Source organism: Prionailurus bengalensis, chromosome B1 (genome assembly GCF_016509475.1).
Source record: "Prionailurus bengalensis isolate Pbe53 chromosome B1, Fcat_Pben_1.1_paternal_pri, whole genome shotgun sequence".
NCBI lineage: Eukaryota > Metazoa > Chordata > Mammalia > Carnivora > Felidae > Prionailurus > Prionailurus bengalensis.
The window spans coordinates 32795134-32823125 of NC_057344.1; the positions used below are offsets into that span (position 1 = coordinate 32795134).

The window sequence follows — 27992 nt, forward strand, 5'->3', positions numbered from 1 at the left end:
TATCAAACCACAAAAACCTTTTAATGGCACCTCCGTAATATGGGTCAACATAACCTTCAACCTGCATGATGTGGCTCCAGCCGGCTTGAATTCGGGTTGCTGAGGTGTCTGTTAAGCTGGGCTCTCTCACTTCATAGCCCTGTGATCCTGGGCAAGTGTCTAATTTCTCTGTACTCACCTTCTTTTCTGTATACAGGTGGATAAAAGCAGTATGTATCTTATCAGTTTACTGGGGACACTAAACAGTATGCAAATAGATTCATTTAGTGTCTTGTATAAACTAAGGGCTCGATAAATCCTAGCTCAGTATTATATAGAACTGTATGAAATTGCTGATACTTGACTATTTGACACTGACCTACAAAAAAATAGCAACTTCATGGGGTTCGACCCAATATTATGACTGCTCCCACTGTTCTGACTTCAGCCTGCTGCGTTCACTTTGTGGGTTTCAAACACATTTCTCCATCGTCACTCTTGAGTGGGCTGACTTCGATTCCTACACCTTCAAGCCTCGGCGAGGAGGTAGCAATCTTACGCACAAATCCCAGACGGCGTTGGATACCATGCTACGTGCTCCCTCACAACTCTTTGCTAGGGGAGCATTTACCACAAAGTTCTGACCTTAATCGTCTGTTTTATTGTTCATCGTCCTACCCAGGCCAACAGAGACTTCAGAGCACTACCCATGACCTATCATGGATGCAGGGCCTGGCCTGCAGCCTGGTTTGTGGAGGGTGTTCAGGAAATTCAGTCTGGAATGAAGAATTGCATGTTTATGTGGTGCGGAATGAGAATAAGACATTTCCAGAAATTTTATGATCAGTCTGAAAATAATCAATTTTGTTCTCTGTTTACACTTTCGAGCAGTCATTTCATGAGCTATGATCTAAAGCTTGAAACAGTTTTTTCCATGAAAAGAGTTTATCTGGGGGGACAACAGATCAACAGGTTTCCTTGCTGCGGGACTTCTCAGCAATAAGGCAACATACACTGTGAACGTCTAAGGCAGAGATAGAATATACAGCATTTCCTGTTCCCATTTGACTGGGAAACCCTTTTTGCCATAGAGCATCTATCAGCATGATACAGAACCTCAGTGTTCACAGAACACATTTTGGGGGCCTTCTTATATAGAACAATAAACACAGATCTTGGAAGCCCAGAAAAGTCCATTTTTCTGATTTCCTTAGCACAAGTGAATCCTGACCGAAGTAATGATGCTAAGTATCTAGTTTCCAAGGACTTCGCTCACCAGAACCACAAAAGTGTTGTCAAGCAATAGTAAATATATGTACACGTATACGTATACATATATATATGTAAATATACGTATACGTATATATATATAAATATACGTATACGTATATCTACTATTGTAAATTGTATATTATAAATAGTAAATATACGTATACGTATATATATGTAAATATACGTATACGTATGTCTACTATTGTAAATTGTATATTGTAAATAGTAAATATACGTATACATATTGTAAACAGTAAATATACGTATACGTATATATGTGTAAATATATGTATATGTATACATATATTTCAACAGAAATACATTTTAGACATACACACACACACACACACACACACACGTATACTATATGTATATTTCAACAGAAACACATTTTAGAGCTTCTGATACTTACATTCCTGAGATGATCTGTGTCGGAAGGTAAATCTTATATGGCAGCGAGTAACCTCTTCTATAGCAATGGATACCTGCATAATAATAAAAAAAACTTCCAGTTTACGTGTACATAATGTGTTGCACTCATGGGTCATTTTTAAAAATCAGGCTTATTTTTAGTGTCTGATTGCAGCACTAATTCCTAAAGAGTAAGATTTGGAGGAAGCTTCCGTTCAACACAGATTTAGTTATATTCAAAACTTAGAAAAATTTCAAGAGAAACCATCTTCGCTGCCTATTGTGGGTTCTGAGAATGGGGATATTACAAGTTTCTTGAACTTTCTCAAGTATGAAAGAGGAAATACTTCAGAGGAAAAAGATCAGCACTTGGGGTCTATACAGGAACTTCCAGCCTGCAAGGTGTATACTGATATGGTAATAATTAGGGCCTGTAACAGAAGGAAAAGGTAAAATGCTGGGGACAAGGAGTCTTTTGCTGTTTACATATATAGAGGGGACAGGGGAAAAGAGAAGTACACGGCCATAAAAAGAGCAGAGAATTTATGGCAAATAGTTAAATAAATTATGGCATGATTATATAATGGAACGTTACGTAAGTATCTCGAAATCCATTTCTAAAGAACTTTCAATGCCTCGAGATAATTAGTTGTTTTTTTTTTTTTTAAGTTTATTTATTTTGAGAGAGAGAGCAAGCACGCAAGTGGGGGAGGGGTGGAGAGAGGAGAGAATCTCAATCTCAGTGTGGAGCCCAGGGCAGGGCTCGAACCCACGAACCATGAGATCATGACCTGAGCCGAAACCAAGAGTCAGACGTTTAACCTACTCAGCCACCGGGGTGCCCCTTGAGATAAGTAGTTTTAAAAAGCACAGTATAGGGGCGCCTGGGTGGCTCAGTCAGTTGAGTGTCCGACTTCAGCTCAGGTCATGATCTCGCGGCTTGTGGGTTTGAGCCCCACGTCGGGCTCTGTGCTGACAGCTCAGAGCCTGGAGCCTGCTTTTCTGATTCTGTGTCTCCCTCTCTCTCTGCCCCTTCCCCATTCATGCTCTGTCCCTCCCTCCCTCCCTCTCTCTCTTTCTCTCCCCCTCTCTCTTAAATAAATAAACATTAAAAAAATTTTTTTAAAATAAAAAGCACACTATAAACCTGTTATAAACACCACAACCCAAAACAAATGAATTATATAAAACTGTAGAAAATGGTTACTTCTGAATTGAGATGTTAGTGCAGTTTTTTTTCCTTTTGAGTTTTCTATGGAGACCTCATAAGACTTTGACAATCCGAAAGACCTGACGGAGCCTGGGATTCAAAAGAAGTGGGCTCCAATTTAGGTTTGGACACTAAGCAGTTACAGGATCTTGGAAAGTCACCTGGCATTTTTGAGTCTAATCAGAAAGGGTGTTGCAACACTGCTTGTTTCAGCCAGAGGGCTATTAGGCGACGCACAGGAGATGACTTATCTGAAAAGCACTTGGGAATTTGTAATACACATATTTAAATTGAGAAGAGGCCCAGAAAACTTGGTTAGAGGCCAAGAAGAAAAAAGATGTTAGGCAACGGCTTACAGAGAGTGAAAATTTCCATTTGGTTTTGGACCATCTTGGCAGCCTGTTACATCGTTACAACTACAAGCTTCCTCAGTCAAATTCCTACCCATTTATCAGTAAGAATGTTACTTAAGAATCCGGGGTTAGAGATACTCTGGTACAGAATGGCATCGATTCATTTCTCATAGGACACCGCAGGCAACCTATCTAAAACTTTAGGATACAGAAGAGCTGACTTGTGGGTAAAAAGAAGAAAGGAACCTAAAGAAGGTCTCATGTATGCTAGAGATGACAAATGGCGTGTCTCACCTTGACAGTCTCATACCAAGAGGGCTGCTTGACTTGGTAATAGACCACTGATTTGTACTCTGAAATGCCTTCATATCCAGCACCAGGATGAATGGCTTTCTTTGGATGGAACGAAAAAATGAAAAGGGGAGAGTGTTTTCATTTTAATTCCGACAGAGTTAACATGGTGTTCTATTAGTGTCAGGTGCACAACCCAGTGATTCAACACTTCTACACAATACTCAGTGCGCATGATACGTCTACTCTTAATCCCCATCACCTGCGTCACCCATCCCCCACCCATATCCCTTCCGGTTTGTTCTCTATGGTTAAGAAGGTGTTTCTTGGTTTGTCACTCTCCTTTTTTCCCCCTTGGCTCGTTTGTTTTGTTTCCTAAATTCCACACGTGAGTGAAATCATATGGTATTTGTCTTTCTCTGACTGACTTATTTTGCTTAGCATAATACTCTCTGGCTCCATCCATGTGGCTGCAAATGGCCAAGATCTCATTCTTTTTAATGGCTGAATGATACTCCATCGTATATATATGCCGTATCTTCTTCATCCATTCGTCAGTCAGCGGACACTTGGGCCGTTTCTTTAATTTGGCTATTGTAAATAATGCTGCCATAAACACAGGGGTGCACACATCCCTTTGGGTCCAAGTTTTTGTATTTTGGGGGTAAATACTAAAGGGGGATAATTTTATCTAGGAAACGAACCATGAGTGAGCCCTCTATCCTCCATGTGGCCAGCACACGCCTTATGTAGGCACATAGCAGCCGATGACATCTGGGGGCTGAAGGCTAGGGTAAGAATGACTTTCTACCACTTTCTTTGAGGGTCTAGGTATATAACTGTGGTCATCACTAAGGGACCCAACACCATCCTAACACCGCTCTTTGCTGCAACGTTTATTGCCTTCTCCTCTGTAGCCATACCTTCTCCTTCCCTCCGCTCCCCTCGCAGGGAGCGGAGGCGCAGCGAGAGTGACTAAGAGCTACGGCATGGGTGCAGACACGCCAGTGTGTGAGGGCCTGTCTACGCTCTGCTTTAAGGACCTGCTGCCCAGGTACAGCGTGTTCACTGAAACTCAGGGCTCTGTCTCCTAGTAATGAGCCACTCGGTTCAGTAGGGGCAGGCCTCAAAGGGGGCACTTTCTGAGCTGGTTAGCAAAGCTGTGAAGTGAGCAGTCAGGAGAAGCCGTGGACCTGAAGTCATGGGGCTCAAGGGCCCCATCAACAGCACACATAAGTCATCCCTGTACCAGGGTCCACCGCACTGTTAGCCCCTCTAACACAGTACTCTCTACTCCACAGAGGAATGTGCCCTTCAGAGCCTTCTGGGCCTTCGCTCAAGCCCCACAGGGACCTACCAGGCTTGAAAGTGGCCGTATACCTTGGCAACGATATAGAACTTCTGGAGCAAGAGCATACACCCGAAACCATTAGGGGCTTGAGGCACTTCTTAGAACAGGAGAAACAACAAAAAGAAGAGTCTACGTGGGTTTATCAGTAAAGTCGGCCAGTGCTAATCACAAATTTAACAGGTTTCCTATTTTTTCCTTATGAAAAGCCCAACGCACGTTCCTGTGGAGAACAAGCCATGTCAGGTCAAAGCCCGCCGTGGTTGGAAGGAAGTGTGTCATGGGAGCAGGATTTCGGGGCAGTCCCCCATACCTCTAAGAGTTTGCCCGCCTCGTCGTACACAGACATGGTCACCTCCACGTTCTTCGGTGTCTTCTTTTTCCCTTTGTCAAACTCGCCGTGGATCAGGGTGACATAAATATCATTCCGTACGTCGCCTGCAACGGCACGACCCATCCTGTGAGCGGTGCTGACAGAAGTCACTTGTAACTTTCAGGATGTAAGGAGATATGGAATACAAACAAACGACGAAGCTTTCTGCCTTTACAGAGAGCCATGCATATCGCAGAAGTTTTTACGTGTATTGCCCTATTCAGCTTCCCTCATCCCACCTTTCCATACCTACCAAAGTGGCTTTGAAATGCCGTGTTTGAAAATGAACTCTTTTTGGGGGGGCTAAATGGGTGAGGGGCATCAAGGAGGGCACGGGTTGGGATGAGCCCTGGGTGTTGTATGTAAGGGATGCATCACTAAATTCTACTCCTGAAACCATTATTACACTATGTTAACTGATGTGGATTTAAATTTTTTTTAATTAATTAATTAAAAATTCTTTTTTTTTAATTCATTTTCTTTTAATGAACTCTTTTTAATGGCCATCCTTTGTTCTCTTTCTTAACCACTGCTGTCTAATAATAAGTACACAATGTATCTTGAGGTTACAGCGGGGTAGTTTTTTCAATAATGCCTTGAAGTTTGTTGTTTTAACACATCTGATCATAAGGAAGGCTCGTATTTATTGGCTGCTCACTATGTCCCTGGGCACTGTTCAGAGTGTCTTCTAGGCAATCATCTATTTAATCCATATAATGCTCTTGATGAGATAGACACTATTCCTAAAAGCCTGTAGAATACGCTCATTTAAATCATTAGTTAGTAAGTGTCATTATTTTTAAGTGTCATTATTCAATAAGTGTCACTATTTTTACACTATCAGGAAAATTTCTGCTTGGCGTCTTCTTGGTTACCCAGCACAACATTTTAAAAAATTAGTTAATTAGCAAGTGAAGAGCCCCCACAGCGAAAACAAATTAAATATTCTTGAGATGCTTGAACAAAACCTAGAATGAATGAAAGGTGTAGCAAGTTTCTGACTGGGAAGACCAGGTGTTGTTCAATTAGTCTAAAATCTATACTAATATTAAACTGCCTTCCAGCATAAAAAAAAATGAAACCTTCCAGCCCTAGAAGAAAATGGGGGGTGCACATTTGGAGCGCTTTTCATTTTCATCTCTTATCTGCTTAGAAGAAAGGAAGGTATTGCCCACAGTTGGTTAAGGTGAAGGAATGGGGGCTAATTCATCCTTCACACTTTGAAATCCTCATGGTGCACACCGTGTCGGTAGAGAAACTGACAATTTGTGTTAAAAGCCTTAACTGACAAAGCAAGCTCACTGGTAATATTTATCCCAAAGTATTGAGAATGTGAGCAAACAAATCTTATAAGTCTGTAAGGATCTTCACTGTGGTGCTGTTTCCAAAAGTGAAAACCTGGAAAATCCTCAATTTCCAACAATCGACAGCTGGCTGAATAAATTACGGTATCATCGGATGAGATGCTATTCATTTATTCATTTGAAAAACCGACCGGGCACCTGCTCCGTGGCAAGCGCTGTGCTAAGCGTTTGGGAGACGGTGGTGAGCCATGCGCCAGCCTCGCTCTCACACAGCCTCCAGTCTAGTGGGGGAGAGAAGCATGATCAGATAACCACATGATGAAACGGATCACTACAGAGGAAAGAAAAGGCCAGGCTCTGTGAAGGTATAACACTAAGTCTCAACTGTGTCTGGAAGGTGTGGAAATCTTTCCTCTGAACGGATGTTGGAAGGAGGAGAGTAAAAGGGAAGTGCAAGTAACATGTGCAAAGGTCCGGAGGCAGTGGACATATGATTGTTATCCAAACATATGGTGGCCCAGGGAACTGATGGCAGTAGCTACAACTAAGGAAGTGGCAATGGAGACAGGGAGAAGGGGGTGGATTAGAGAGGTCTTTCAAAGGTAAGACTGGAAAGTCTTGGCCACTAATTTTGCGTGAGGCATAAAGGAAAGGGGAGGTTCAAGAGAGAGTCTCAGGCTTCTCGTTGGCGCAACTGGGTGGATGAGGCTGCCAATCTCTTGGATAAAACACAACAGAAGAGCCAGTCTACATGCAAACGATTGCAAGTCCCAAGTGGGGACTGTGAGGAAGAACTAGCCAGTTAAAGAGAGGAGAGTGATCCAGCCGGGTAGGAGCCGTAGAAGGAAAAGATACCTGTCACGGACTGAACTGCTCCCCCTCAACTCATATGCCGAAGCCCTCGCCTCTAGCACCTCCGAATGTGACTGTATTTGGAGTCAGCCCCTTAAAGAGGTGATTAAGGTAAAAAGAGGTCACGTGGTGGGCACTAATCCAACAGGACCTGTGTCCTGATGAGATCAGCACACAACACAGAGCCCCCAGGGGCGACCATGTGGGGACACAGCGAGAAGACGGTCATCTCCAAGCCAAGCAGGGAGGCCTCAGGGTTGAAACCAACCCTGCTGACCCCTTGATCTCGGACGTGCAGCCTCCAGAGCTGTGAGACAGTACATGTCTGAGGCTTTCGCCACCCAGCCTGTGGTACTTCATTGTGGCAGCCCAAGCAAACTAATCCGGGACATAAGGACCAAATACTGAGGAGCTCTTAACATTGAAAGGCAAAACAGAAGATGACAAGGCAGCAAAGGGGAGTGGAGAAAAAGAGGAGAGTGCAGGTCTCTGACAAGAAGGGTGGAACATTTCAACAGGGAGCGGCAGACAATGTCACATGCCGCTAAGAACACCAGAGACAATCAGTAGGCTAAAAACATATCCACCGGGTTTAGGGACACTGCAATCTTTGGTGACTCTAATGACAGCCACTCTGGACAGGACGGGGGGGGGGGGGGGGGGGCGGGGAAGGGTGACCGGCAGACGCAGAACTAGAGATAGAGAGTACGCAACCGCTTCCAAGAACCTGGCTGGGAAGATGAGGGCAGAGAGGGGCGCCATAGCTGGAGGGGAGAGTCGGGTTGTCCAAACGGAGATGAGGAGACGCAAGGTGGGGGACTTGGGTCTAGACCTCTGTTTCTCAACCCTGGCCGGTCACCAGGATCACCTGGGGAGCCCGGGCCTTACAAACTGAATCAGAGTCTGGAAAATGCTGGGAACCTGTAGCAGGTGATCCTGACGAGCTTGATCCAAAGACCAGCGTCTGGTGGCCATTATCCTGGATGATTTTTCGAAGTCTATTATAGCCCTGGCAGTCAGGAACCAATCCCACTGGTTAGAAAGAGGAGACAAGTGGGGCGCCTGGGTGGCTCAGTCGGTTGAGCATCCGACGTTGGCTCAGGTCATGATCTCACAGTCTGTGAGTTCGAGCCTCGCATCAGGCTCCATGCTGACAGTTCAGAGCCTGGATCCTGTTTCGGATTCTGTGTCTCCCTCTCTCTCTGACCCTCCCCCCGTTCATGCTCTGTCTCTCTCTGTCTCAAAAATAAATAAACGTTAAAAAAAAAAAAAAAAAAAAAGAGGAGACAAGAATCTTCCCAGCCAGATTTCAAAGACAAATTCATCTTGTCCCCCAAATAAACTCCATTGCATTGTTTCAGACTTTGCTCTTGCTGTAGGAGTAACAGGGCGTTCAGTGAAGAGTATTACCAAAGCTGCTTTTTTTTTTTAAAACAAGAAGACAAAACACTCTTGCAGAATGGAGATGAGCATGTGGAGAATACCTATGCGGATATGTATATAAAGATCTTATATTAAGGTCCTTGTGCTGATTTCCCTTTATGGCTGTAAAGATTCAGAAATAAATGGCTTAAGTCAGTGAATTCAAGAGAACACATATGTAGATCTCACCCATCTGTGGTGCCAAAAAAGACGAAACTCAAGTAAGAAAACCGCAGAATGTTTACATTCTCGTCACCACAAGTACGGGGAGAGCCAAGCACACAGTTGGAGCTTAAGCAAATGGGGCAAAGGGCCTCGCGGAGACGGGGCTGAGCAGGTACCTCGCTGCCGTTCCCTGGCAAGCAGCCCACAAGGCTGAATGTCATCCTGAGAAAGGTCCACGCGATGAAGCCGATCACGCTGGGGGCGCAGGACCTATGCTTTCACTAGCTCTCCTTAACGGGGAAGTCAGGGAGAATTTCAGAGGGGCTTATGTGGAACATAAAGGAAGAGAGGGAACAGAAAATTCCGAGTTACGTTTCGAGGCATTATCTCGGGCTTGTGCACTGGGTAGGTTGGTACAAGGTACTGCAACCCTGTATGTTATTTCCCACTGTCTCGACACCGTTGGATGCAGGTAACGAAATGTCACGTGGGATCTTATGTTTCCTCCGCCGTCCTGTTAGAAGTAACAGAGGAGGCAGCACAGGTGAATCAAGCCAAAGCTTTTTACCTGGAAGTATTATTTCGGGAAAGCCCATTTTTCGGGCGATTGCAGTTGATCTATCCACCAGATGTGAAAAATTCTTCTGAACCTGTGTGAGGTCACCTGGCAACAGCTTCAAAGATATCCAAAGCCCTTTAAAGAAATAAAGCATAAACTTTGGTGCTCTTTATGATCTGTACCATAAACCCGCATAGAAAGGCTGAGAAAAATACATGTGTCGTAGTAATGTACAGATACTTTCTTAGAAAAATGTAAATTCTCCCCCATTGCAAAATTCTCCCCCATGCAAAAAATGCATTAACTTATAATTTTAATGACACTCCCATCAAAATCACGTGACTTCCTCGAGAATTTGACGGAGGTGTGAACAGATGTTTACTCTGGGGGAAGGAGCAGGGGTAAAGATATCCCCAATCAGATACCAAAATACAGATAGAGCTGTAGTAAAGTGTGGTATTAATGGCAGAAAAGGTATTTAAATCACTGGAAACAATTAGATTAAGTACTAAAATATACAGTATATATATAGTGTATATATATACAAAGTAGATAGTAGTTGTATATATAGTAAAGATGCATAAAAAATCCTGAAAAAAAGAAGCAACAATTTTATAAATATGCTGGAATAATTCACTTCCACTTAAAAGAGAATCAAACAAATCTGCCACCTCCCATTTTCATTAAACTAAATTCCTAATATATTAAGGAAGTAAAATGAACCTCTTTTCTAAGAATAGAGACAAATGAAGAAATCATACAGAACAAAACAATCTATATAGAAATGGAAAGTTTTGGTATTTATAAAGAAGCGAGGGGTGCCTGGGTGGCTCAGGCAGTTAAGCCCCCAACTCTTTTTTTTTTTTAATTTTTTAAGGTTTATTTATTTATTTCAAGAGAGGGGGAAGTGAAGGGGCAGAGAGAGAGAGAGAGAGAGAGAGAGAGAGAGAGAGAGACAGAGAAAATCCCAAGCGGACTCTGCATTGTCAGCGCAGAGCCCGATGCAGGGCCCAAACCCGTGAACCATGGGATCATGACCTGAACCCAAATCAAGAGTTGGATGCTTAACTGACTGAGCCACCCAGGTGCCCCAAGCGCCCAACTCTTGATTTCGGCTCAGGTCATGATCTCACGGTTCGTGGGTTCGAGCCCTGCGTCGGGGTCTGGGCTGACAGCTCAGAGCCTGGAGCCTGCTTGGGATTCTAGGTCTTCCTCTCTCTCTGCCCCTCCCCTGCTCACACTCTGTCTCTCTCTCTGTCCCTCAAAAATAAATAAAATGTTAAAAAAAAAATAAAAGAGAGACATTGTTATCTTCATAAAAACTGAGAAGGAAAACTCAAAGAAACGTAGGGAAGCCTGCGTAATTCACTTTTAATTTTTTTTTTTTTTTTTAATTTTAGAGAAAGAGAGCATGACTGGGGGAGAGGGGCAGAGGGAGAGAGAAAGTATCCCAGGCAGGTTCTGTGCTGTTAGCGCAGAGTCTGACCCAGGGCTCGATCTCACAACTGCAAGATCATGACCTGAGTTGAAATCAAGAGTTGGATGCCTAACCAACTAAGCCATCCAGGTGCGCCAAGTAATTTTTTGTTTAAATGCAAGAGAACTACGGAAGTTTACTTTTCACCTTTCAAACAGGTACAGATTTGTAAATATCGGGTCACACAGCAGGCACTGTGCTAATTAACAGCCACTGATGAGTTCCAAAACAACAGAAATATATTTTGTTACTTGTTTTCAGATTCCTTAATGATTCCTCACATGTCTTTCCTACCCAGAACAACTGTGAATACATGGAAAACTAAATATGCTGAAAATAATGATTAGTGTGTTTCCTGACTGCCTCCGTTTCAGAAGACAGTCTGACAGGTGGTTAAAAAAAAAAAAAAGTACCCCATCTTCAAAATTATCCCCAAATCATCTCCACCTTGGTATTTGAAATTGAAAATTTTAACTAGTTTTTCTTATTATTTGAACTTAAAATGCAGTTTCCAGGAGAATTTCTTAGCTAAAACTGTGTCAACAGAATGATAAATGGAAGCGCTAAAAACAATCAAATGTTTGGCTAGCTAGCCCGTTATTCCATATTATTATCTATTCATTTGTATTACTTTGGTCTCTTCCCTCTTACTTTTTAGCTAATGTAACGGGATAAACATTCACAGGGTGGAACATAATTTTCCCCAAACCTCCTTCACTTTGTGCATTTACCTTAGAGTCAGCATTGGGATTGTGGGGCAGACAAAACTGAGCGAAGACTCACGGGATAAAAATTTGTTTCACACAATTTACAAAATATAGCTGTGATCCAATTCGGCGCTGGATGCATCCTCTGTGCTCTTCCGTGTTAAAAGCCTTTACCAGGAAGCTGAGGTGAGCGATCCCCACCCAGCAGGGGCTGTTTGGTATCAGAGAAAGATAGCGCAAAAAGGCAGGAGTCCAAGGGCTCAACTCGAATGCCCACTCCCAGCTTAGTACGTAGGGCTGCTGTACCTTGTCCTTTGTGATTCACTTCCTTCGCTGCTATCACTTTGTTCAAGACTGAAGTGAGTGGCTCATTCTCCCCAATCACATGGGATGTTATCAGGGGCGACATGATTAGCTGCCTCTGCCGGATATAGGTTTCCATTGCAATTCTGGGAAAGTCAGAAATGAGAGGTTAGGTAAAGAGCGGAAGTTTCTGTAGCAACAGCTTCAGATACGGTGGGTCCTATGGGAACAATCTGCAGCTATAAACATTGGACATACCTAACTTGAAGACTCTTTCTTTCCTGTATTTTTCCTTTGGGTGCCCAGCTTGGTCATTTCCAAGATGACGTTGGTGCCTAAGACAGGCCCCCAGTGGAAAAAGGAAAAACAAATCCCCCAAGAACAACAACAACAACAAAACCAAACTGATGGGCAAATGTTAACAAAATCAGAGGCAATGCCTAATGCTCTTTCTGAGCTGGGAGAGGCTGATGTAATGGAATCGAAGAAACGGGGACGAGGCAGGAGACCTGGCCTCCAGGTCTGGTTCCATCTAACTGGGCCTCAGTCTCCTCATCTGTGAGGAGATGGGCCAAGATCATATGCCTCCCGAGGCCTCCCTCTGGTGCCAACACTTGACATACAGGAGCAGTATGCACGCAGCAGCTTTTGGAGAATGTTCTCAGATTCTCATGTGATGACAAACTATATTTGGAGTTACAGTGGCACAGCCAGCAGCAAACAAGTTTCATTTTAATGATCCCTTCGGGCTGTGGCTCGTACAGGGTGATCCAAGAGCCAAATCCAGCCCCTCCTGACAGCCCGGGCACTCTCAGGAACTACAGGTCAGCCCGGTGCAGTACAAGAGTCTCTCTCTCTGCTGTGGTTTTCTTCTCTTGCCCACACGCAGGCCAGCGTTCTCTGCGGGGCTCTGTTCTGGACCCTGATAGTCGCAGGGAAACATACAGCAGTATCTCACTGAAAAGCGAGGTGGCTATGATCTGCGTGGGTGCTTTCAAAGGGCTTTCTCTTTGATGAACTGGCAGAAGACATATAGGAGACTCCCCTAATATACCATGCTATAAAGCTCTTGAGATAAGTTATGAAAGCATTTGCCATAAATCTCAGGAGTTCAAGCACCAGAGATTGTGATTTGCATCACGGAATGCTTTACAGTGGCTGCTGACTGCACAATGAGTGGTAATCAAATTAGGTCTGGGTTCCTCAGAAACTCAAAGCGCGTATTATTATACAGTGAAGGCCATTTCAGGGCTCACTGTTTCAACGTGGCTCCCGGATGGGAGCTGGCTCAGAAATTAGGCAGGGAGGCACATAACCAGAGGAAGAAACCCACCTCAGAAGTGAAACAAACATACAGAATAACTTTCACGTGCATACATGCTGCTATTATGTAATATATATACTCATATATAACACGCACATAAGACATAATGCATATATAATAGTGATACGTGGTAACCTTTGTAAATACGTCATATCTACATATGGGTGGATATAACAGGAACATCTGTGGACATGCGAGTTGTTTATATTTATCATAAGTAAAATACGTGTTTTAATATATTCAAATATATATTCATATTTTTTCTATATATTATTTAACATTTACTCATTAATGTTTAAGGTATATTCATATATTTGACATATTAATACACTTAATGTATTAATAAAAATTATATTTGATATATTTATTACATTTAGTATATTATTTAATATACTCGAACACATGTGTATATAATTATCGTGGGATCAGCATTCATGAATTTGAAAGTTAGCTCATAATTCATATTAGCATGAAGCTACATAAAGTATCCACCTCACCACATTCTTGGAGCGTCAGTATATATGTGGTAAGATACTAGATAAGTGCATGTTTTAAAAAGTATTAATAGCAGCCTCTGGATGAAGGAGGTGCTACTTAGCATGAGCTATTGGTACTGTTATATTTAGAAACTGGTCCAAAGTGGTGGGCCTTAAACTGAAAGATAAAGATTTTTATACTTTAAAAATAATTACATACAATACGTAATTTTTGTGGGAAAAAAGAGAAGCACAGAGTTAAACACAAATGGGACAAAATCACCTTTGGTTAACTCAACAGAAATAACCACTGTTAATCATGGAGTATATTCTTTGAAATACCTAAATTTTGAGGCTTTTAATGCACTGTAACAATTTATGTTCTTTTTTTTTTTTAAACTTTTTTTTTTTTGTAACGTTTATTTTTGAGACAGAGAGAGACAGAGCATGAACAGGGGAGGGGCAGAGAGAGAGGGAGACACAGAATCGGAAACAGGCTCCAGGCCCTGAGCTGTCAGCACAGAGCCCGATGCGGCGCTCGAACTCACAAACCACAAAATCATGACCTGAGCCAAAGTCAGACGCTTAACCGACCAAGCCACCCAGGCGCCCCTTTATGTTCTTATAAGTACTGTGTATCTCCTTACACCCAAACTCTGGATATTATATATATTTTTAAAACTCGATCAAACCCAGTACTAAACCTCCTTGTTTATTTTGCATTTCATTGATTCTCCAGGAATTTATAAGCCGTTTCTTTCTGTGTGTGTATGTGTACATATTTGTGTGTGTATATATATACACACATATATTCTTTTCTGTTGATATCCTTATGAATTACTACCATTAATTCTTTATATATTAACAATACTCATTCTTTTTCATACACATTGCAAAGATTTTACTAAATGTTATTCTGTATATAAGTTATTTAAAATTTGGGGGTGGTTTAACCTATCAAATTTTTTTTTTTTTTTGGTCAAATCTCTGGAGTCTGATTCCTAAAAGGCACTATTACATATTCTATTTCCCTGTATATTTTGAGATTTGAGTTCTTACACTTATAAGTTTAATCATCCGGCACAAGATGTGAGACAAGGTTCTGACTTCAGTTCAATAAATGGTGAGCTAATTTTGTCAAACAATTCCTTTCTGCGTAGTTCATACTTCTCCATGGATCTGCACTATTATTTTTTTTAAAAATCATATATTAACTCAAACGTCTTTGGGCTGGTTTCCAGAATTCTCAGTTGTTCCGCTGACCTGCTGTGGCAGCTGTAGGCTGGCTGAGACAGTCACCTTCCCTCACTGACATGACTGCCCTGTTAGGGGTCAGTTCCAGCATCGTCCATGGCCTCATTCAGGCCACCACTGCCCGCACCTGGGCAAGGCAGCCACGACTGATAGAGCCAGAAATGGTGTCCGCAGATACACTTCTTTGGAGTCATGGATGGGGGTTGACCTTTGCTGACCAACAGCTCCCCAGTGGCCCACCCAGGGCTCCGGCTCCTGAAGCTCGGTCTGGAGGCCTCAGTAGAGCTCTCCAGGGAATCCTTCCATGTACTCCCAGGATGGCTCTCCCTCGCCAGCAGGAGCCCAGGCGTTGGGCAGCCTTTCACCCTCCTGGTCTCCAGCCTGGTAGAAGCAGCCAGAAGCTTGTCAGATGCAGCCTCCACACCTACCAGACCATGCTCTGCACTGACAAGACCTCAAGAGAAGCCCCGTGCTGTCCTACATGATGCCTTGTATTCCATGACACTCGTCCCACACGACAAAGTACAAATATACTTCGGCCTTCCTGACGCTTAAATGGCACCATTCTCGGGTTTCTAGAGCAGATAGAGATTTGCCCCTTATATTCCAAAGGTCTTGTCTGCAGGATCGGGAAAGTTAGGTTTCCCCTCTTACGTGTGACCCCAACATAAAGGACCTTGAATAAAGTCTTCTGTCAGCTTCTATCTCGCAATCTCCCAGCTTGAGACTTTTGCTTTTGTAACTGAGCAATGGTTCCTAGCACCTGCTTGTGTGTTAACAGATCATTCAAAGAACTATTCCAGGTCTCAAGTCACCCGGGATAAATGCCACAGTACTTACTGCTGAAAGGGGATAAAATGCTGCTTTTCTTCATCATCCACCTTCCCATGTATAATATCAGTAATATCCATCACTAGGAAAAAGATAAAACTTAATTAAAGAACTTAATTGCTTCAGGCTTCAGTACGTTACAATGGAAAATTACAGTATCTGCAAACATAGGCCACGAGAGAGAGAGAGAGAGAGAGAGAGAGAGCAGGGACACTTCTGTCTTTGCCAACGATCATTCCCAGCACCCACCCTGCAGAACAATCCATTCATCAGGAGCTCATGCAGGCGTTTAGATTTGCTCCACTCAATCCTGCAGATTACCCGCTTTTGAAATTTCTATGAGACCCAGCGCTCAGTTCTGGAGAAATTTAAACCGGTGGATTACTTGTTGGTAAGCCTGAATTCCCAGGCACAGGGAACACAGATTGTTGTCAGGAGTGTCAACCGAATGAAGACCTGAGAAACTCATGACTTGAAGTGGTCACCTGTCTCTTGGCCTTGACGTGGTCGCACCTGGTTTCCATGTAAACAAAGGGAAGCCAAGGGCACCAGCAGCATAGAACAGAAGATCATACGGTGATTTGCTTCTTTGTGCACAAGCAGAGTAACCAATAAAGCACTGTTCCAAGCCTATTGTATATATTTTCTTATTTACGCAGATACTTTATGCCCCTACTTCAAGAGATGAGGAAACCGAGCACAGGAAAGGTACGTAACTTGCCCTAGGTCGGAAGTCTTAAGCGGTAAAGCCAGGGTATGAACCCAACTGCGATTACTACCTGGCCAAATCACTTAAGCTAGCAAAACCTTGCTGCCCGGAGAACTGATGAGCGGACCACTCTACAGCTGCTCAAACCAGGCAGGACCCGAAGCCAAGAGGCGACCCCTTGGTTAATGGATTACAATCTGGCCATAAAGCACACGCTCACAATCCACTCCCCAGATAACCTGTTTGGAGATTAAGAGAAGTACTGAGATACGAGACCTTTTCCTATTTGAAAAACGAGGGATAAGGAAGGAAACGCCTTCTCAAAGCAACCTGAATGACAATGTGTTAGGCTTGGGAAATAATAGTATTGGTGAAAGGCTGCGGTAAAAGCGGGCCATGCCATCAACTTGCTGTCAGTCCTTAACAGACCCCTGCAAACACTGTACACACACAAAAAATACTGAAAAATCTGTGTCTGGCACACCCCCTTCCAGAGGCAGTTCTTTGTCAAGGCCATCACATAGTTATCCCAAACCTCTTGGCATCGAGTCTCAGAGTAAATTACTACTGTTCTCGCCTTACATTTGCGCGCGCGCACACACACACACACACACACACACACACACACACACACACACCCTGAAACAGAAAAGCAAGCAAAAGCCTCAAGCTTGATTTTCAAGTCTCTGTGGCCCATTTGGAACGACAATGACCTCGAACATGCCTTAAATCCTTAGTTCGGTAGATTGTCATCTAGATGGCTAAATAGTGCTAGGCCAGGGCTCCTTGCCTTTTCTCAGATTTCACTTTAACTCTCTATCAGGAGTAATGCTGTGCCCTCTTCACAGACCAGCAGACCCTGACAGCAGGTGCAGCGCAAGGCTGGTCAAGAGATGACGACATCCAGTCTCATGGGATACAGAGGCCGCCTCGTTATCCATAAACCCACCAGGTCAATCCTGGTAGCATTTTCTGGACATTTGTTCCAGGAGAATTACGGCATTTCATCGACAGCTTTCAAAACGTCTCAGGGAGCAAAACGTCCACGTACGACCAGGAATGTATTTCCTCCATTTAACAAACTACAGAAGAAAACGCAGGGCCTCTTGGAAGGTTGCGGGGTTTGATTTAAGCCAAGGACCCTCTTTGAAAGCAGTCAGCAACACAATGTTGCCTTTGATGAGTGAGTCTCCCAGACAGGCAAACCACTTTCCAGGGAGAGTTTTACTGGACCAAAATCAATACGTAGCCCACAGGCAGGGCAATACCGGTGGTCACAACTGAGGCTTTCCTAAGGTCCTACTGTGTGCAAGGCATGGTGCTGGGCACTGAAGAAGAAACAAAGGAGGCGGGGTCTAGGTCTAGGTCTAGGTGACGACACAGGACCCAAGAAAAGATAACTGGTAGCCAAGGGAGTGGATGCTGTGTGTCCGATACTAACATTGACAACCAAATTCATCTTGCACGGTCCCTGGGGTTCCCCACCCTCCTATCTTTAAGTGTGCGTGTGTGGTGGGGGTAAAATATGCGTAACGTCAGATCTGCTGTCTTAACTACTCTTCAAAGCCCAGTTTAGCGGCAGGAAGCACATTCACACTCGTGTGGTGCTGACAACGCCGTCCATCTCCAGAGTTTTTTTTCGTGTTCCCCACTTGAAACTCGGTCCCCAGTAAACACCAACTCCCCCCCCCCATCTCCCCTCCCTCCCCCCAGCCCCTGGCAACCCCCATTCTATTTTATGTTTCTACGATTCTGACCTACTTCACATGAGTAGGATCATACCGTATTTATCTTTTTGTGTGACGGGCTTATTTCACTTTATACGACATCCCTATGGTTCATCCATGTCGTAGCCCGGGTCAGAATTTCCTTCCTTTGTAAGGCTGAGCGCTATTCCACTGTATGTACGTACCACACTTTGTTTACCCATTTATCCCTCCATGAGCACTGGGGTTGCTTCCACCTTTTGGCTTATTGTGAATAATGTTGCTCTAAACCCAAGTGTACAAATGTCTTGAGACCCTCCGCTTCCAATTCCTTCGGGTAGACACACCCAGAAGTGGGATTCCTGGGTCATAAGTTCTATGCTTAATTGTCGGAGGCCCTGCCGTGCCGTTTTTTTTTTTTTTCACAGTGGCTGCACCCTTTACAGGTCTCTGGGACTTTCTGTACCTGCTACTCCAAAAGGTCTTCGGAGCCCACAGGTATGCTTTTTGCCCTCCTTCAGCTCCATGTGGCCCACCCGGACAATTTGGCACACGAGGCTGATGCGGGGCCGGATGAGGTCTGTGCTGCTGAGGTCCTAAAGGGGCAGAGACCAAGCAAGAGGAGATCAGGCGGCATCACCCATCACCTTTGTTTCTCTTTTCACTCCACAATTCAGAGCCTGTTTCCTAATCCTGGAAAAGGAGAACGAGCCTTCCCTTCTCCATACCCACCCAAAAACTACCAGGGCATCGGAGCCCGTATTCCAAAAAGGAAGGGATTTTTTTTTTTTTTTTGATTTCTCAGTTCCTACTTCATATCGAGAAAAAGAAGATCACATTCAGTCTAAAGTCTCTAGTTTATCAATTTAAGCAGGGTGTTTAAAAATCGGGACACCTGTCATTGCTACTTTATATTCTGCCAGGACAGAGCTGAACACAGGCTGCACTTCAGTGTCAGATGAAATGAAAGCTTGCGTGACGCTGACATTTACTGGGTATCTACACATGCCGGTGTTATTTCATTTCATCTTCCAAATAATCCTGCGAGGCAGCTATAACACAGAAATTTACATGTGCTGGTGTCTGTAATTATTCATCTGCTTTTTGAGAGGTATTCATGGAGAGCTTCTCGGTGTGTGTTGATCAATGGAAGATGTGTGGACGTCTCTGTTTTTTTTGCGGCTCGTGTTCTACACTTGTTTGTATTCTTAAGGATGGGTGAGTAAATCCGTGAATGAGCCCACATAGCTCATTCTCTTAAACATCAGAAGTATTTTAATTGCAGCTCAAATTCTTTCATGAAACAGCTGTCCAAGGCCTCTTTACTGAATCAAGAATTACTTTCTAAATAATCATTCCGAACCCATCCTCTGTAATTGAGTTAACTGAGGTCTCCAAAATAGGGATATATACCAATGATGGCATCAACCCTGAGTTTCCATTCTAAGTTTTGTGAGGCATCTGTTAATAGAAAGATAAAGACTCCAGGTGACTAGTTACATAAATGGGGCACACTGCACCATTTTCCCAATGGTTTTTCAATGTACACATTGACCAATAAACGCTTTTTGATTTTAGGGGAAAATCCACATATCTTAGAATTGAGGAAGGGAGGTTTCGGGAAGAGTTTAAGCTCTTCTTCTGTCTTTGATTACCAGATGGTAAAGATATAGGTGGGTCAGCTCACGAGCGGTCATTGCACCGTGCTCGTCATGAAAATGAGACGTTAACAGAAGGAATAAATACTAATAAGAATGAATGAATGAATGAATGAATGAATGAATGACTAGACTGTCCTGGGTCCACTGCTCCTTCCTATTGCTTCCTTTGGCATTTTACCTTAGACTGTATTTTCCCTGCCATAGAGTGGTAACAGAACAGGGAGATAACATATATGTGCATGGGCTCAAGGAAAGAAGGCAGGAAAGGAGAGCGTATCCCCTTTAGGCCTAGTGGGAGCTGGAGAAGCCTGCCCACCAACACCTCTCAGAGCAGGTGGCAGCGGCTCCGGGGCATTTCAAGCACTGATGTCATAAAAAAGTGAGAGAACCCCAAGAAAGTTCTAACCCAGGAGAAAGAGTCACCATGTCTCAGCTCTATGACCCGATAAATTTTCTCGCTCTTGGCCCAGAGAGAGCACCGCTCCTCCTACCTTGGAGAAGAGGAGAAATACAGGGGAAAGGCCACTGAAGGAGGAGCGAACCAAAAAATAGAGATCGTGCCTTTGCTGGAGCTGTGACCCCGGTCTGCAAAGCTCTTCATCAGCATTGCTCACTCTCGTCAACTTCAAGTTCTTGCTCAAATGGCCCCTTCTCAGGAAGGTCTGCCCTGACCCGCCTATTTGAAAAGGAGCACTTCCCCAGTCCCAAAGCTCCCAACAACCCCCCCCCCCAGAAAAATACTTATGACCCCTAACATTCTATACAATTTACTCATGTGTGTGATCACTGTTTCTTACTGTCTTCCCCTTTTGGACAAAAGCTCCTTGAGGCCAGAGATGCTTTTTCTTTTTTTTTCTTTTTCTAAAGTGTATTTATTTTTGAGAGAGAGAGAGAGAGAGAGAGCGAGCAAGCGAGCACAGGCAGGGAGGGACAGAGGGGAGAGGGAGAGAGACAGAGGGGGAGAGAGAGAGAGGGAGAGGGAGAGGGGGAGAGAGGGAGAGGGAGAGGGGGCGGGGGAGAGAGAGAGAGAGGGAGGGGGAGAGAGAGAGACAGAGAGAAAGAGAGAGAGAGAGAGAGAGAGAGAGAGAGAGAGAGAGAGAGAGAGAATCTCAAGAAGGCTCTACTCCACGCAGAGCCCGACACAGAGTTGGATCTCACAACCGCGAGATCACAGCCTGAGATGAAATCAAGAGTCGGAAGCTTAACTGACTGAGCCACCCAGGCGTCCCAGGGATGTTTTTTCTGATGTGTTTACTGCTACATGTCCAGTGCCCAGATCAGTGCCTGGCATCTAATAGGTGCTCGATAAATATCTGCAAAATAAATGAGCGGTTATTCCTGCTAGGGGGATCATGATGATTTTTCTGGTCTTCTTTTCATTTCTGATGTTTTCCATATACTTACCATGTGCATCTGCTAACATCGTAAGCACAGAAAATTATTAAACTTAAGGTCGCACTTACAGTAAAAACTGCTTGAAGGTTATTAAGCTTCTCTATTTCCTTGGGCATCCCGTTACTGCCCCAACGAATTAGGTAATTCTCACTGGGGAAGGAAAAAAAAAATATCCTTAACGAAGAGCTAACTGGGGATGGGGCTACCCTCGGTATAGACTTAACAGGGTGAAAGGAAGGCCCAAACAAGCTCTGTTGAATTTATCGGGCAAGTGTGAGTATAGCGTACAGGTGGCCACTCCCTGGTCCCCTGGCTTTGGACAAGGGCGAGTGCCACAGCCCAGCGCTCAGAGGCACACCCAGGGTGGACCCGAGACAGACGCTGCTCAGGACGGGCACAGACAGACGGCACGTTCTCCCAGACGCTGTCTGGGATCTTTCTTCCAACTCAAATTCTTCGTATGACGGTTTCCGCATTGCGGAATCAGGAATATAATTTCAAAATATTCATTCCTGATCCATCCCCGGGAACTCACGCCACCCCACTCAGATAAAATTTCTACTGCAGAAAGGAACGATTTGTCAGTAACTACTTTTAACCATCTAGTCAAAAACCAAATCGGTTTTCTTAGCTGCTCAGCCAAGTAGCAGTGTGACTGCAGGGTCAAACAAAGCCTATTATTCTCTACGGTCTTTTTAAAAAGCGCTTTTTTTTTTTTTTCTTTAAACAGCCTTTATTTTTTAGAGGAGTTTTAGGTTGACAACGAAGTTGAGTGGAAGGTACAGAGTTCCCATATAGCCCTGCCCCCACCCATGCACAGCCTCGCCCACTATCAGCATCCCCCAGCACAGTGGCACATTGGTCACAATTGACGGACCTATACCGATAGGTCATTACCGCGCAGAGTCCCGAGTTTACCTTAGGGTTCACTCTTGGCGCTGTGCGTTCTACGGATTTGGACACATGTATGATAACACGCATTCACCATTACGGTGTCATGTGCCTTAAAATCCTCTGTGCTCTGCTGATGCATTCCTCCCTTATCCTGTCCCTGTCTCCATGTTCTGATGAGTTTCCTGTGATTCTCAGACCCAGGGAGCACACACACTGTGCCAGCAGCCATACAGAAAGGCTCAGGAGCCCAAAGGATGTTACTTTCTATCACCAAGAGACCCTCCCTTCTTCTCTATCTCCCCCTCCCAAACCTAGCAAAGAGCTCCTTAGGTGGGTGGCACGTAAGAGTGGGTCTTTTTGCAAGGTCAACCGCAGATGACCTGGGACTCGGCTACCTGATGAAGGTGGACTGGTCCGGGTCATAGAGGGCCATGAACAACTCGGCGTCCTCCCCAATGTTGCAGACGAAGTTCTTGAAGTTCACGTAGAGGCCGTAGGTATGGACAGCGCTGAAGACAGACTGGCCCCGTAAGTCCAGGTTCTGAAGAACCGACTGGACACAGAGGGAAAGAGAGAAAAGCATCTTGGTTTCAGCAAATGACAAACAATGGCAAAGACACGGGCTGACAAATGCGGGATGAATATAATTACCCCCCGGGGGAGAAGCACTACCTGAGAAGAAATCGTGTGCACGTGGCTAAACGGTCGAGTGAGCAAAGCACCATCACTATTCTTTGAATGATCAAGACTGTCCTGTTGGGGGCCTTAAGCCCACCTCATTCATTAAGTGCCGCCTAAAGACGATTTGTGGCTTGGAAGCTTCAAGAACTTCTCATCTCTCAAATGGCTTCTGAATGAACCTCACAGGCACAAAAATCATGATTCATTATCCCTCTTTTTGGGAAGAGCTCTCATTGCAAACAAGAGATTCCTCTGGAAAGGCTTCACCCTCAGGCATGGTGAGCCACTGGAGCCAGGAACACAATTAAATATTATGACAACTGTGCTAAGTCAGGAGACAAAACTACCAACCAAGTAAAGAGAAGCCTTTACTCAACAGAACAGAAAGACTGGAAGAATATATATCAAAATATCAATATGGTTGGGTCTGTGCCGTCATACTATGAGGGATTTTTTTTTTCTTGTTCTCTTTCTCTGTACCTTTCCAATTTGTGTTTAAGGGCCAATTGTCACTTTCGAATCTTTCAAACGCTTTCTTTTTGAACATGATTTTATTTAGTTTGGAAACTGTATTATATACACCAAATACGAAAGGTTACGTGGTACAAAGGCTCCCTCCCGCCCAGTTCTCCTTCCTAGAGGCAACCATTAATTATCAACTTCTTGTCTATTGTTTCAGAGTCAGTCAACGCATGTGCAAACGCTGTGGTATGTGTATCCCTTTTTGAAACAGAAAGATGAGTATATTGTACACCTTGTTCTCCATCTTGCTCTTTGTCTGTTAATGTAGATCTTTGTGATCTTTCCATATCAGAAGGTATACCCCGGACTCATTCTTTTTGTCCTCTTTTGCTTTTCAAACGCGGCAATGGATGAGTTTCTAAACGTTTCTACCTCTTGTTGTCAATGACTCCCTTTCATCAAAAACAAAAGCAAAAATGAAACCTCATCTGCACGTCGGAGGACGTGTACCTTTTCTTCTTGGATCTTTTCCTCGATCCTTTTTGAGGCCACTTCATGGGCCCTGAAGAGGGCGATGGTGCTGGTTTCATCTGGGTCCAAGATGTTCCCGTTGTCATCTCTCACCACCAGATCTAATCCCAGCATTCTAGAAAGAAAGGAGTGATCAGTGGGTTCTCCTCATTTAGAACAGACTCGTTCCTGGAGAGCCCAGGAAAGAACCCAGAGGACCGATAGTTAGAAAGTTTGGGTGCTACCAAGTCAAGAACTGCTCCCTTGGCTTTTTGCCCTTCAATTTCTGCCTCCTCTCCACATAACAAGAGATGGAACACTTATGGTAACGTCAACCAAACTCACAGAATGATACGCAAAGTAATTTGTTCCACGGAACCTCAAAAGGAAAAGCAACAGTGGCACTGATTTTGACCAGATCCCTCTGACCAAGGTCTCTTTCCCTAATCTCCTATTGTTTGGCACAGGAACAATGATGGACCGATGCACAAATATCTGGGGGCTTTGCCGGGTTAAGCATCCGACTTCAGCTCAGGCCATGATCTCCCAGTTCGTGGGTTTGAGCCCTGCATAGGGCTTTGTGCTGACTGTTCAGAGCCTGGAGTCTGCTTCCAATTGTGTCTCCTCCTCCCTCTCTGCCCCTCCCCCGCTCAAGCTCTGTCGCTCTCTCTCTCTTAAAAATAAAACATTAAAAAAAAAAAAAAAAGTTCAGTGTTGAGGACAATCCTTAATTCAAGACTTGTCTTGGGGTGCCTGGGTGGCTCAGTCGGTTAAGTGTCTGACTTTGGCTCAGGTCTTGATCTCACAGTTCACGAGTTCAAGCCTCCCTCACATCGGGCTCTGTGCTGACAGCTCAGAGCCTGGATCCTGCTTCACATTCTGTGTCTCCTTCTCTCTCTGTTCCTCCCCTGCTTGCGCTCTCTCTTTCTCTCTCTCTCCAAAATAAAGATTTAAAAAAAAAAAAAAAAAAAAAAAAGACTGCCTTAAAGGAGATCAATGAAGTAGGTCTTGGCTGCTGGAATCTCATAACCTATCTCTGAGCACGGGCTCCGACGTCACTTACATCAGGATTGGAGTCTTGGCTTTAACAGATGACTCCAGGTAACTTACTTACTTTTGTGAAGCCCTGCCTTCCTCATCTGTAAATACTGCCCACCCTTCAGTACCGTTGGGGAGAATTTAATGAGATAACATGGAAAGCACGTTAACAGTGGTATGTCTAGTTACATACCAGATATACTTCTGGCAAACTCTGGCGCACTTCTGGCAAATAGCAGCTCTTCCACAGCAATTGCCTCAAAAACACGCCTGGCTATGTTAAGTTGTAGCTCTGCGTGTTATACAGACAACGTTAAGAGCCGTGCGGTCTGCGCACGGCACAAACCCTACCAAGGCTCTTATGCCCGATGGGCACACAGGAGTAGGAAACATTTTGCTCAGCTCCAAGACGCCGGGGACTGTGGTGGAAACAAGATCCTGCTATCCGAATGCCCGGCGAACATTCCAGGCACCAGCAATTTGGGAGAAGGGATGTTCAAAGAGCAAGAGAGCTGAGGGATCACCGTGAGATGTGCCAAGTCTTTGGGAAGAAAGCAAACATGTCTAATTACCCTCCCCCGTGTTTTACAGCATCTCCATCAACTGATTGAATCTGGCAGGTTCCTTTCCACGGCAGCCAGACCCACAGGCCACCCAGATGCATGAGCAATGGGTCTTGGTAGCCGCTCAGAGACTGAGCACGGAGGCACTGACAAAGCGGCTTGATCTCTTGAACTGCTACTCAAGGCTGGAATGGGAAGGCAGGCGTGTTCAACTGTTTGTGGGACATTAACATTCTACGCTGATGATCAGAGTCCTCTAGGCCCAAGTCACACAAGACTCAAAAATACAGAGGCAGCAGAGGCGCAAGGAGGGACCCGACTTATCCCACTGTAGCTGTTTTTTTTTTTTTTTAATTTTTTTTCAACGTTTATTTATTTTGGGGACAGAGAGAGACAGAGCATGAACGGGGGAGGGGCAGAGAGAGAGGGAGACACAGAATCGGAAACAGGCTCCAGGCTCTGAGCCATCAGCCCAGAGCCTGACGCGGGGCTCGAACTCACGGACCGCGAGATCGTGACCTGGCTGAAGTCGGACGCTTAACCGACTGCGCCCCCCAGGCGCCCCCCACCGTAGCTGTTTTTGAAAAAATGCCCCCAGGACATGACTAGCAATACAACCCCTGTGGTTACAGTCCTGCGAATGGACAAGTGACGAGAGAGCAGTGCGTTCTTAACCCTAAGAAGGGAGCTTTAAACATGGAATCGTGGGGCGCCTGGGTGGCTCAGTCGGCTAAGTGTCCGACTTCGGCTCAGGTCATGATCTCGCGGTCCGTGAGTTCGAGCCCCGCGTCGCGCTCTGTGCTGACCGCTCAGAGCCTGGAGCCTGTTTCGGATTCTGTGTCTCCCTCTCTCTCTGACCCTCCCCCATTCATGCTCTGTCTCTCTCTGTCTCAAAAATAAATAAACGTTAAAGAAATTTTTTTTTAAACATGGAATCGTGTGTTTGGGGCTCAAATTTAGCCTTTCCCACTTATGACCTATGTAACTTGGAAGTAAATCACTTACGCTCATTTGGTCTATTTTTTTTTTTTTTTTAACCATAAAATGGGCTAGAATCAAGTAATATATGTGAAGGGTACACAGGAGATTTCAAATAATGATTGAACCTGAATCCTGTAGGCTCTGTTGACCCCAGCTATTTCTGAATACAGCTGTCTGAGCCTGTAACAGTTAAGTAAATAGGATAATGAGCTGTATTTTAACAGGTCTCAGATCCAAGAGTCCTGAGGTTGGAGAAGTCGGGTAATAGGGGAGGGGAGAAAAATCATGTATGCACAAGCTGAAGAAATATAGAAAATGAAACTAAAAGGCAAAGAGATCATCAACAAAACTAATGAAGGAACCACCCCTGTCTTGTAAAACAAGCTGGTCAGGAGAATGAACCCCAGCCCACATGAACTCATGAATTGGCGGCTTTCTCACTTTCTTAAGGTCAGTAATGTCTGGAACCTACGTATCTGCCTGAGCTAATCGGAAGATTAACGAAGTGATAAACTCTTTGGAGGTTACTGGAGACCTAATCAACAGGCTAAAAATATGGTTTACTCTTCTTGTAAATTTGGTTTTCATACACTGCAAACAACAGTCCCAGTTAGGGAGCATGGGGAAAAACAGAATGAGTCTGATGCGGATTTAAAATCCACTGTTCGAATAAAAGTTGATACGGTCCCAGGCCTCAGAAAATGTGACTTCCGATGTGCTGTCTCTTTCCGTCTGTTTGGCAGGGAGGTCTCCTCTTCCCTGATCATCTGTCATCTCCCTGACACACATCCAAGCGCAGGGTCTGGCCTAAGAAGGGACTGCCAAATTTTTCCAACAAAATTAAATGCCTTCCAACGCGAAAAAGAGGGCAGGAAGCACTATTCTTCGACAACTCCAAGATCAAAAGCTGATGGCAAGGTATGGCCTTAGCATGAATGCGCCCATCTCTTTCCAAGTCCTCAGCGAACTCATCCCTCGTTTACCTGTTCCCGTGATCAATTTTGGCTGTGACCTTCTTCTTGAGCTCTGCCAGTTCATCCTTGGGGAGCGTTCCAGACAGGATCTGGGACCGCCACTCAATCAGGCTATAGGTCATCTGCTGCAGCTGGCGGAAAAGTGTGACCTTGTTGTTCTAGGATGGGAAAGTGAGGCGGAGGAAAGAACAAAAATATGAAGGTGTGATGGAGGATGGAAATATCTTTTGACTTGGCTCTTACTGTATAAGGTGTTACTGAAGCCATTCGTTTTGCCATGAAGTTGTGAACTTCAAAGGGATCTTTTAAAAATAGGGATGGCTTTATTCTAGGCCACGCCCACTCCCTACCCTATTTCAACTTTCGAATCAGAGAAGCCAGCGTAGAATGGATGACTATTCTTAACGCATAAGTATGTCAAATCATCCATGTACCCTAAGTTCAGCCATGTCCCACCTCTGTTTTCAACCCTCCAGGGATTTCCTCTGTCTTCCAGACACAGCAATC

General features: G+C 44.5%; 1 protein-coding gene across 1 annotated transcript in view; it reads right to left on the reverse strand.

Moving 5' to 3' along the window:
* Positions 1-27992, reverse strand: part of DOCK5 (dedicator of cytokinesis 5) — a 224910-nt gene that overhangs the window by 94928 nt on the left and 101990 nt on the right. Inside the window, exons 6-16 of the mRNA XM_043561393.1 lie at positions 27495-27643; positions 23930-24065; positions 22672-22829; positions 21451-21532; positions 18793-18922; positions 15921-15993; positions 12030-12172; positions 9549-9674; positions 5178-5302; positions 3520-3618; positions 1664-1736 (exon numbers count right to left, since the gene is read on the reverse strand). Of these exons, the coding sequence (XP_043417328.1) occupies positions 1664-1736; positions 3520-3618; positions 5178-5302; positions 9549-9674; positions 12030-12172; positions 15921-15993; positions 18793-18922; positions 21451-21532; positions 22672-22829; positions 23930-24065; positions 27495-27643 (1294 nt within the window). The remainder of the gene's footprint in view (positions 1-1663; positions 1737-3519; positions 3619-5177; positions 5303-9548; positions 9675-12029; positions 12173-15920; positions 15994-18792; positions 18923-21450; positions 21533-22671; positions 22830-23929; positions 24066-27494; positions 27644-27992) is intronic.